Below are 11,110 nucleotides of genomic sequence, written 5' to 3'. Positions count from 1 at the left end.
CTGGGCAGGTGGGGTAGGGCGGGTGGGGAAGAAGCCCCAGCCTCAGGGATCCATGATAATAACTGCTTAGCCAGCCATGTGGCCTGTGTGTCCATTGTTCTTTGCGGCACTGAGTCCTCACCTGTCCCCAGGAACCACGCGATTGTCCCCAGTGCAAAGCAAAGGTGCAGAAGTTCTGCAAGGGGGAGATGCCAGCCCTGGGACAGCCCTGGGTCGAGGACACTCAGGCCAGTGCCCTCTGCCCTGCTCAGAAGGCGCTATACATACACCCATATGCACCAGGTACAGAGGGGCAGTGTCAGGTTCCCCTCCTCTGGAGGATGGGTCCAGACAGAAGTGCCCGGGCCCCAAGGAGGCCACCTAGAAAGGGCAGCAGAGTTCGGGGTCCCCTTGGTTTCTCCAGAGCATGGCATGTGCCTGAGGCCTGCCTGGGGAGGCAGAGGCACACCCACACAGGCACACACACAGCTTCAAGCACATATCCACGTGCCCGCGCGGCTACTCTGGGGTGCGCACTGTGTGCAGACGGAGGCAGCAGCTGTTTCCAAGCTCAGACCCTGGTGCTGCTCTCCAGCTGCCCCAGGGGATGGGTGCGCAAGAGCCTGAACCTGCCCCAAGTGCCTTCCAGCCCCCCTGGTCCTTGGGGTGGGGTCCCCAGGCCCACCCTGCACTGCCCACTGGTCTCCCAGGTGGTGCTGTGCCCACCACAGGCACCACTAGCTCCCGTCTCTGCCTCTAAGAAGCATGCAGGAAGCTGCTGTCGACAGGCTTTACTCCCGGACCCTGAAGCCATACATCAGCTTTCTTTGGGCCCAGTACATGGGACCCCGCCCCGGTAAAGACCTCAGGGCCATGTTCTCTCACCCTGACCTTTGTGGCCTGCCTCCCCAGGGACACTGCTCTGGGGATTGAGAGGCAGCAGGGACCCCAAGGCTTTGCTGAGGCTCCAGATGCCAGATGGTTCCAGATGCTAGCCCAGCCTGAACCCCAACCCTGCCCTCCCCAGCTGGCCCATGTCACTGCCCCGGCAAGCGGCCAGCATGCCTGGTCACCGGGCCCCGTGAGAAAGCAGCCCCTCGCCTCCCAGGTGGGTACTCCCAAACCCCTGCCGCTGCCCTGGAGCCAAGACAGGGTCAGACCCCTGCAGCCAGTACCTCCCTCCCAGCTGTAGGCTCCCTGCCGCATGGGGAGTTCTCCAGTGGGCAGGACTCAGACCCTGTGAGGATGTCACAGCCAGATCCAGGCCAGCCTGCCGGGGCCTCTGGAATTTGTTTGGGGCATTCCTTCTGGCCACTGGGCTCCACCCGAAGCGAAGGACAGGGCCTCATTCGAGCAGTTGCCTCGGGCTGGTTCTTAGGTGTGTGGCCTTGGGTAGCAGTGAATTCCAGATATACATTCTCCCCACCCCCACAAGTTCCAGGAGGTTGGGCTGGGTGTCACCAAGGAGCACACAGACGGTCCCAAAGGACCCAGTGACCACCAACTCAGCTTCTCCATCCTCTTCTCCCAATCCCAGCCCTCCACAGTCTGAGGGCTGCCACCGGGAAGGGCTGGTGCATGCGCCATTGCCGGGTCCTAGTGGGTTGGGTCATCTGCCTGCCCCAGTATGAATTCCATGGATGACTCCCCAAACTGGGTGGGGACGAGCCCCAGGCACCCAGCACCAGAGCAGCAGAGACAGCCCTCTTGTCAGACCTCTTTCTACCCTGCTCTATACTATGGCAGCACAGACCCTGGAACAGCGCTGAGAGGGTGGGGGCTCTACCTACAATGGGGGTGCTGCCGGGGGAGAGGGCTGGAGTCTGCACAGCCAGTGGAGGGTCTGTGCTGACCACTGGTGAGTGGGCCGCTGCTGGAAGCCCTGGTGACAGAGCTGGGAGAGAGTTCTCCAGACACAGCTGGAGCCCTTGTGACCAGCGCCCTGGGACATGTTCCGCTGCAGGTCTCTGTGCAATAGCGGCTTTTGCTGCTCCCTGGGCAGCACCCTGCCGAGGCCAGAGTCAGGGTAGGGACAGTGTGCCTGGGAGTTGAAGGATGGAATTCTCCCACTCCCTGCCCTGGTCCTGCTGGGGCTCCATCCATGAGGTTCCCAAGGCGAGGCCCCTCCCTTCCCAGCCCCGACCCCCGACAGCAGGGAACAGGCCTCAGGAATGGGCCAGCAAGCGGGGGCCAGGGCCAAGGCTTTGGTGTCCAGCTCCTGGTAGCAGCCCTGGCCGTTGGTACAGGCGCTGGGCCCCCTCTAAGGAGCCTGGGCAGCCAGGTGCAGGGGTGCAGATGCCGGTTTTGTCTGCTCAGGGCTGGCAGTCACCTTTGGAGCTTTTGCCTGCAGATGAGGACAGCAGGTCAGGGCTCAGGCCGACGTTCCCCAGAAGTGTAGCAGAGCCCAGGGGCCAGGCAGGCCGGCAGCTTACCTCCTCATACTTGGTCCTCCAGTAGAAATGAGCTTCTCCATCCACGTACAACAGCAGCAGGTCACAGAGGAAGGTGATCTGGGAGAGGCAGGACTGACCTGTGTCCCGGCCCCCAACCCGCCCTCCCGCCACCTCCCCAGACCTCCCCGCAACTAGACCTAACGTCAGGGGGCTCGGCTGTGCCACTGGATGGGCCTGGGCCCATGTTCACCGAAGCCAGAGGGAGCCCACTTTAGCCAGACTCACCACGCCCAGCCAAGCTGCTCCTGTGCCCAGAGTGATGAACGTGGGGATGAGCCCGAACTTCCCTGCCTGAGAGACCTGGGTGAGCCTCTAAGCCGTGCCTGTCACCCCCCACCCACCCGCCCCTGCCCACCTACCCGCCCAGTGACGAGGATGTCAAAACGGATCCCGTAGAGCTTTAGCAGACTCCGGGCCTCCACACCCGAGGCCTCCCACCAGTGAGTGGCCGTCCTGGGGGCAGGAGAGAGTCTGGTGGCCTGTTCTGCCTGCTTCCCGGCCAGGCTGGCCCTCCCAGGCCTCCATCTTACTCACCCACTGACTCCACAAACCCCCAGCCCTAACCTGAGTCCTGGGTTGTTTGCTGAGGATACAGGGAAAGAGCAAGCAGGACCCGCCTCTCAGGAGCTCCCTGCCTGCTGAGGGGATGGGGCAGAGAGGTCTCTAAATAGACACCTGCAGTGGGGGCGGGGGGAGCTGGGGGGCAGGCCCAGGGCTGTGAGGGTCCAGAGGGGGGAGCTCACTCTCCCCTAGGAACCAGGGAAGGCTTTCTGCAGTGGGGGACACGCAGGTTGGTTTTCCAGGGATCAGGAAGGAGTTCTAGACAAAGCAGCACCAGCGAGAGCACAGAGCTAAGGGGAGCACAGCATGGGTGGGGGCCAGCTCCATATAGCTGCAAAGGGCAGGGGAGGTCAGTGAAACCAGTCCAGGCAAGGTCCGCTCGTGTGTGTGCGCGAGCGCACACGCGCGTGTGCTCGCGTGTGTGTGCATGCAAGTGACGAGGGGACATGAGGTGGCAGAAAGATAGGATCCCACTGGGCAGCAGCAGGGGAAGGTCTGCTTGGGAGACTCAAAGGCATGAGAATAAATGCAATGCAAGTTCCTTGAGTACACCCTGGATTGGAAAATAAAAAGATTTCGGACTATTATTGGCACAATTGGGGAAATTTAAATATTAGATTCATTCTGCCAATGTTAAATTTCTTGAATGTGACAACAGGACAGCGGTCACTTGGGAAAGGTCCTTATTCTCAGGACACCCTGGGGAGGGGTGAGTGTCTGCCGGACATCTGCTCGTTACTTTCAAAGGGTTTGGTTTGAAATCTATCTAAATATATCCAGCTCAGTCTAGAGAGGAGAGAAAAAGCAAACGTGTCAAAATGGTAAAAACAAAAAACAAAAACCCTGGTGAACCCAGATGACAGCTATATGGGTGTTCACGGTACTAATCTTTGAACTTTTCTATAGATTTTTGTAAATTTTTTGATAAAACCTTAAGGGAAAAGTAAAAAAGAAAGCCCCCTGTGCAGTGGAGGGAGGTGCTGGAGGCAGGATGGGGGAGGAGGGGCTGGGGGAGGGGTCCCAGCAGCAGCAGGGGGTGCGGGGTGGAGGGGGTAGGGCTCAGGAGGGAGGCTGGATGGAACCTGTGTTGGGGGTCGTGGAGCTGAGACCACCTCCTCCTTCCCTTGGGCCCCCCTCCCACACACAGCGGGCATCCAGAGTTCTGGGAGGGGTGGTCTGTCCTGGCCGCCACAGGAGGACAGGCAGACGAGAGCCTGGCTCGGAGCAGGTGGGCAGTGGGGGCCGCACCTGAAGTTGTAGGTCCGCTCCTGCAGCTGGAAGGAGTAGTGGGGCTGGCAGTCAGAGCCCCTGGAGTCCAGGTCGCAGTTCCAGTGGACGTGGACGCCCATGGCACCGCCCTGCACACAGCACAGCACTGCTCCACCGGCTTGGGGCCCAGGGCCCTCTCCCAGCCCTCCCAGAACCCTGCCCCCTCCACAGACCCACCAGCAGCGCCAGGTCCTCAAAGACCCCTCCAGCTGCGGCCACGAGGTCCCCGATGCGGAACACAGGGCAGGAGGGGCTGGAGCGCGGGTCGTAGCGGCAGCGCTTGAAATATGTTGGGTCCTGGGTGTCCAAGGCATTGGACCTGAGAGGGGCAGGCAGGGGTCAGGCCAGGCAGGGGACACGGAGGGTCTTCGGCCAGCCAGGACCCCCCCACCTTACTTGGAGAAGTTAAACTTGCTGAAGGTGATGGTGTTTTTGATGAACAGCGTGAAGTTCTCGGCCTGGACCAGCAGGGGCTTCCTGCGGGGTGGGGGGGGCGGGGGGGGTGGGGGGGAGGTGAGTGGCAGGCTCTGTGGTCCTAGGGCAGGGGTGGAGGATTGGGGGGAGACTTACACGGGCACAGCACCACTCTCCACTGGGCACCAGCCCCGGATCTCACAGGTCCTGTGGGTCCCGTTGAACACTACGCACTGGCCCGTTTTTATGCCTTGAAAATGCAAGACAAACTCCAGGCCCTCAAATCTCCATGGGGCCTGGGGAGGGGTGGGGAGGGGGCCGCTGACAGAGAGACGCAGAGGCACCATGTGCACTGGTGAGCCACCCAGGGTCCCACCAGGCCCCCGGAGCCCCCACTCCAGTGGAAGCACTGCAAGGTGGGGGTTGGGGGGGCCGGTTACCGTGGCTGTGGGTCCCTGTCTCCTCTTCAGGACAGTCCTGGTCGGCCCAGCAGCTAGCCAGCGGGATGGAGGGGTGCTAGGGGTGAGAGAGCAGACTTGCCAAGGGCCAAGGGATGCCTCCTCCGTGACCTGCCCTGCAGTCCCCAGGGACACGCCCCTCCCTGCCTTAGCCCCTCAGGGATCCCTGAGTTTGGGGGCACAAGAGAAAGCTGGAGGGTGCAAATGAAAGGGGGGGGCGAACAGCCCCAGCCGGGTAGGGGTGCGATTGCTGTATTCCAAGGCCGAGCAAGACTCCTGCCCTGCTACTTCTGCAGGGGGCAGAAGTGGTTCATCCAGGGGGACTTCCCTGGTGGCGCAGTGGATAAGACTCTGCGCTCCCAATGCAGGGGGCCCAGGTTCAATCCCTGGTCAGGGAACTAGATCCCACATGCCGCAACTAAGAGTTGGAATGTCTCAACTAAGGAGCTGGCGAGCCGCAACTAAGACCCCACACAACCAAATAAATAAATAAATATTAAAAAAAAAAAAGAAATGGTTCATCCAGGCCCAGCTCCTCTGGTCCAATTCAGAGGACAGAACAGGGAAGATGGCAGGACGGTGGGGAAGGTGAGTTCATGCCCGGGCGGAGGTGCTGGGGGCCGACCAAGGGGGCGGCCCTGGTAGGAGGGGCCTGGGAAGTACACAGGCTCCTCCCTTTCCTGCTGGTTCTTCTGTAAAACAGGGACATAGGTGCCTGCACACAGAGTTCTGGGGATCAGCCAAGAGGGGAAGGTGGTGAGCTTTCCGGGGGTCCCAGGCCCCGAAAGGAAGGCACAGCCTCACGGACGCAGTTCTGTAGTTCTGTCCCGGCTGAGGCTTGACGCTGCTGCCCAGGGCACCCAGTTCAGGGGCAGCAGGGGGGACACAGCATCCGGTGGTAAGAAGGGCTCAGGGGCTCTGAGCCAAATGTGATTAGAGGGCAGAGGACAGTGTGGAGCCACCTGCTCTGCCTTGCTGTCCCTACCTGTGTCCTGAATCTGCCCCTCTTCTCCACCCTGGCTGGGCCACCATCTCCTTTGTCCAGACCCCATGGTGACCAACATGGGTCCCCATCTCAGCCTCATCCTCCTCCATCCAGCAGCCCGAATCGTCCCTCCCAAGGCACAGAAGATGAAGCGCCCCTCCCCTGAGCCCCTCTGCGCCCCCCATGCTCCTGTGATCAAGCTCAGCTCCACAGCAGGGCTCTTGGGGCCCTGATATCTTGGGCTCCACCCTTTCCACTCCAGTCCAAATAGAGGCTCCAACCCCACTGAGCAGCAGGTGACCCCAGAGGTGCCTCACCCCATACAGCAGGGGCCTTTGCCCATGCAGCCCCCTCTGCCTGGACAGCCTCAAGATCCTGACTGAGCCTCTGAGTCCAGTGGGAAACCCTTCCTGAGGCCCTGGGCTGGCAGAGGAGGCGCCTCCCTGGGGCTCCCAGCTGCAGCCTCTGCCCCTGTCACAGGACCTGGCATTGTGGCTGGGCTGTCTGTGCAGAAGCTCCTTGGCGTATGCGGGCTGGACTTCTGCAGCCCCGGGGGAGGCTCAGCAGGTTTCTGAAGCTCTAACACTACAGGAAGCACAGTGGGTGTGCTGGGAGGGACCAGATGACCAGGACCCTCAGAGGAGCTGCTCTCAGGAAGCCGGGTGGGCAGATCTGGTGGTCAGTTTCATGGGACAAGCCAGAAGCCGGGACACAGGGCAAAGAGGAATCCCATGGATTCCAGAAAATGCAGAACCATGGCCCCAGAAAAATTTCAGGACAGTCCACACACTGAACAATAAATAGGCGTCGTCTGAGCATTTGGAAAGGGAAGGACATCGTGAGTTTGCCCAGTGCACACACATCACCTCCTCTGAGGATGGGGCCGACCAGGGACTTGTGACATCCCCAGCAACTGTGGTGGGACCAACAACCAGGACTTAGGGGCAGGGACCACACAGTTACTCTCCAGCCCAGCAAGCGATTAACTTTTAGCCTCGATTAAAGAAAGATGTCACCATGGAGGTAGGCTTCCAAGGCTATGTCCTGGTTCCTGACTGTTCAAACAAAATCCACAGCTAGGAAACTGTACACTTAAAAATGGTTAAGATGGTAAATTCTAAGTTACATGTATGTTATCACAATTTAAAAAATTGGAAAAAAATCCACAGCTGGAGAGAAGAGTCAGTGGGCTCTGTGACAGAGGCTGGATCCCTGGGACATCCCTAGGAAAGGGGAAAAGGTGAGATTTCAGGGGGAGGATCTGCATTTCTGGATAAGAAATAGATCTGAAGATGGCAGGAAGACGGGCTTGACCACAGTTGTAGTGAAAAGTACCCAGAGACCATAAGGGACCCTGAGCACAGCATAAGCAGGAGTGTGTTGTTTGTGCACAAAAATGGAAGCTGCCCCAGCACACGTTAATAGAGGCTGTGCGTAGAAAAGGGCTTGCCTGGTTTTTTTTTTGGGGGGGGGGGTCTGCACTGGGTCTTCGTTGCTGCGTGCGGGCTGTCTCTAGTTGTGTCGCGCGGGGGCTACTCTTCATTGTGGGGCGCGGGCTTCTCATTGTGGTGGCTTCTCTTGTTGCAGAGCATGGACTCTAGGCACGTGGGCTTCAGCAGTTGTGGCGCGTGGGCTCAGTAGTTGTGGCACAGGGACTTAGTTGCTCCGCAGCATGTGGGACCAAGGATTGAACCCGTGTCCCCTGCATTGGCAGGTGGATACTTAACCACTGCACCACCAGGGAAGTCCCCCAGCTTGCCTCTTGCTATTATAAGAGCCCACCTGAGCACTGTGCCCCATTCTGGGTGTTACCCTGACAACCTCCAGAGTGCCCAGAGGTGGGATCAGGATGGGGAGGGGCCTGGACACCTCACGGGGGACAGCAGCAAGATATTCTGGAACTAGGGACCCGCTGGGAAGCCCTCAGGCAGCCTTACTTCTGGGCATCTGCCCTGAACTTGTTCTGGCGTCACAAGAAAATTGGTCACCAAGAAGAACACGTTTTCTCCCTAGAAGACAAGTGTCAGGGTTGGTCTCTGCTCCCTGCTCCCATCGGGAGATGCCAGAAGCCGGCAGCTTGGCTTGTGTGGGAAGGGGCCCTGGCCCCATCAGGTCATCAGCCCTGAGCCCCAGGAAAACGCTCTCCAGTGAGGCAAGGGAGGCAGAGATGGGAGGTTGGCTGGGCTGCTGGCCATTTCTGAGGCCATGTCTGCCTCTCACGTTCATTTAGTTGCTCAACCAGAATTTTCCAAGAGCCTCCTGCTTCCAGGCACTGAAGATCCAGGCTAGTGGGGAGGTGTGCCCCTCACTGCAGGCATGGCCAGGGGCCAGGGGAGCCGGACGTAAGCTCTGTCTGGACAAAAGATGACTGGCACCTGTGTGCTGCACACGAGAGCTCAGCGGGTGTGGGGGATGCATGCCCAGGAAGGGGAGACGAGGGCTGGGCAGAGGCAGAGGCAGCGGGCGTGGTGGTGGTCAGGATCTAGAGGGGCTTGGTGGCCACCATCATGAAAGGAAGCTTCCTAAGGGTCAAAGGTAAGGGCTGGCAGGCTCAGCCTGGCTGCCGCATGGGGACCCACCAGAAGACCTCAGCCATCCAGGGATGGCGTGAGCAGTTGTGAAAGCTGTTAAGAAATGGAATGAACAGGAGGGAGGGACGGTAAGGCATCCAGCAGGTCCAGCCTCGGCACTGGTGGATGTCATTGGATGACAAAAGGCCACACTGGGAGAGGGAGATGATTTCTCTTTGGATGTGGTGGGTGTGCACCCAGGAGGCAGCTGTGCTCAGGGCAGGTGGTCACCGGGGTTAGAATTTGGGCATCAGCAGGACACAGGAGGAAACTGAGGTTGTGGACAATCGGGTGGAGGGATAAGTTGCCGGAAATGCAGCATGGGAGGGGCAGAGGAGGAGCACTCGACAGCAGTGTTCCAGGTCAGAGAGGAGGCGTCCAGGAAGCTCCAGGTCCTGGCACCCTGCACCCCTCCGACCCCACCCTCAAGCTCAAACCTTGAGCTCCTAGACACTCCTCTCCTTTCCAGATGCAGACTTTTAATTTATTTTTTTCTTTTCCATTATGGTTTATTACAGGATACTGAATATAGTTCCCTGTGCTATACAGTAGGACCTTGTTGTTTATCCATCCTGTATATAATAGTTTGCATCTGCTAATTCCAAACTCCCAATCCATCCCTCCCCCACTACCCTCCCCCTTGGCAACCACAAGTCTGTTCTCTATGTCTGTGAGTCTGTTTCTGTTTCATAGATAAGTTCATCTGTGTCATACTTTAGATTCCATACATGAGTGGTATCATATGGTATTTGTCTGTCTCTGCCTGACTTACTTCACGTAGTATGATCCTCTTTAGGTCCATCCATGTACCTGCAAATGGCATTATTTCATTCTTTTTTATGGCTGAGAAATATCCCATTGTATACATGTACCACATCTTCTTTATCTATTCCAGATGCAGACTTTGTAAATGCATCCCTCTGGCCTGGCTTCCCGACACATCGCCTCCTCCACACGGAAACCTCTTACACATCCTTGAAAGCCCTGTCCAGACACCACTCCTCTGTAAGGCCCTTCCCGAGCGTGGCCCTGTGACAGCATCAGCACCCCCTCTGGCATCACATGCCTCTCTCGCACACACTTGGTGCAGGGGTGGTATCAGAGGTGCCAGTACCTGGCAGCAGCACCAAGTCACCCACCTGTGGCGGCTTCACGAAGTCAGCCACATCCCACAGCCGGTTCCCCAGCTCCTTGATCTGGGTTACAGAAACCCCTTTGAGTTTGGTGATGACAGAAATCTGGGGGTCCAGGTCCTGCTCCTGGTAGCCTTTTTTGGCGAGGAGGGCCCACCTGAGGAGGCAACAGGCGGTATGGTATGTCCCCGGCACACGGCAGATCTGGGACCACCTGCTCAGTCTCTCCCCCCATACCCTCCAGGCTCCCAGGCCAGCATTCGGGGGCCCCACCTCCTCCCCACCTCATTTCCCACACCAAACACCCTGCACAGGCCAGAGGCTCCGGCCATGCATAGGAGAGCCAGTACCCTCACCAGGCACCCATGGGCTTGGAGATGCCCACCACCACCTCCTTCACCAGCCAATCCCCTCCCCCTGCCCCGCCTAGATCCAGCTTCCTCTTTAAAGACTACCCCGACCCAGCTTAAACTGGTGGTCTCTACTGGGGGCCTTAGTGCTTCAGCTCTCACAAGTGTCAGGGACTACCTCCTGCCGGCCGGGGGCCTCCTGTGCAGGGATGGGGGCCCATCCTGCTCTGTGCCCAAGCCCAACATGGGGCTGGGAACAAGGCACAGGAAAGGATGCAGGTGGGCACCCAAGCACACAACCTGCTCTTACACCCCACTGGCCTCTAGACAGATGGAGAGCCTTCCTTCTGCCCACCTCCTGCCCTGCTCCACAACCACCAGCCCAGCCCCTGAAGAGTCAGACCCTCACCCCTCAGCCCAGCAGGACCAGCCGTGATCCCTCCGGCTAGCACGCCCAGGAGCCGTTCTCTTACCCCACCACGTAGACCATGACCCCCAGCTGCAGCAACCTCTGCAAGGCGCCCACCCGCCAGTTCCGGGTCTTCACGTACTTTTCCGTTTTGTAATCCAGAAGCCCCCAGCCCACCACGGCCCCTGGGGAGCCCATGCTCCCAGATCCTGTCGGCGGCTGGGGCGCGTGAGTCAGCACAGCAGCTGCAGCCACAGCTGAACGGGAGGTAAAGCAGGCGCCAAGCTGGGCCAGGCCAGCAGCTATTAAAGGGACACTCTGGACAGGATTCAGCCTCCACCTCCCAGGCCCAACCCCCAGTTGCCCTGGGCCTCCCATCCGCTTCAGACTCCCTCTGCTGGGCCCCGGGCACGCAGAGAGGAGCAGTCTCTGTCCACTGCCCTCTGGCCTCACCTCCTTGGGGTGATGACAGGTGGGATAGGTATTGTGAGAGGGCGGCATGGGCCCAGAGGAGGACAAGGAAAGCTTT

At 59.2% G+C, this 11,110-nt stretch overlaps 1 protein-coding gene across 1 annotated transcript; it reads right to left on the bottom strand.

Annotated features, from left to right (window-relative positions):
• Nucleotides 1–2,239: 2,239 nt before the first annotated feature.
• On the bottom strand, nucleotides 2,240–10,782 carry P2RX6 (purinergic receptor P2X 6). Its single transcript, XM_061169246.1, has 12 exons — nucleotides 10,646–10,782; nucleotides 9,829–9,979; nucleotides 8,057–8,128; nucleotides 5,117–5,192; nucleotides 4,833–4,926; nucleotides 4,659–4,739; nucleotides 4,440–4,581; nucleotides 4,242–4,351; nucleotides 2,792–2,885; nucleotides 2,658–2,723; nucleotides 2,412–2,489; nucleotides 2,240–2,323 (listed from the first exon to the last, which is right to left on the bottom strand). Exons 1-12 carry the CDS (start codon nucleotides 10,777–10,779, stop codon nucleotides 2,240–2,242), a joined length of 1,182 nt encoding a protein of 393 aa, XP_061025229.1. The 5' UTR covers nucleotides 10,780–10,782.
• Nucleotides 10,783–11,110: the final 328 nt, after the last annotated feature.

This window comes from Eubalaena glacialis, chromosome 15 (assembly GCF_028564815.1).
Source record: "Eubalaena glacialis isolate mEubGla1 chromosome 15, mEubGla1.1.hap2.+ XY, whole genome shotgun sequence".
Taxonomy (NCBI): domain Eukaryota; kingdom Metazoa; phylum Chordata; class Mammalia; order Artiodactyla; family Balaenidae; genus Eubalaena; species Eubalaena glacialis.
The sequence above is the reverse complement of the archived record's forward strand: the minus strand, read 5'-3'. Positions and strand labels throughout refer to the sequence as shown.

Excerpts from the sequence above, each read along its gene's own strand:
- P2RX6 (XM_061169246.1), bottom strand. The coding sequence starts at position 10,779 with ATGGGCTCCCCAGGGGCCGTGGTGGGCTGGGGGCTTCTGGATTACAAA. Across the intron at positions 5,193-8,056 it reads TTCAGGGCAGATGCCCAGAA|CACCCCTCCATCCCGCTGGC; the intron begins GTAAGGCTGCCT and ends TCTCACCCCTAG. Across the intron at positions 4,352-4,439 it reads TTGAGGACCTGGCGCTGCTG|GGCGGTGCCATGGGCGTCCA; the intron begins GTGGGTCTGTGG and ends TGCTGTGTGCAG.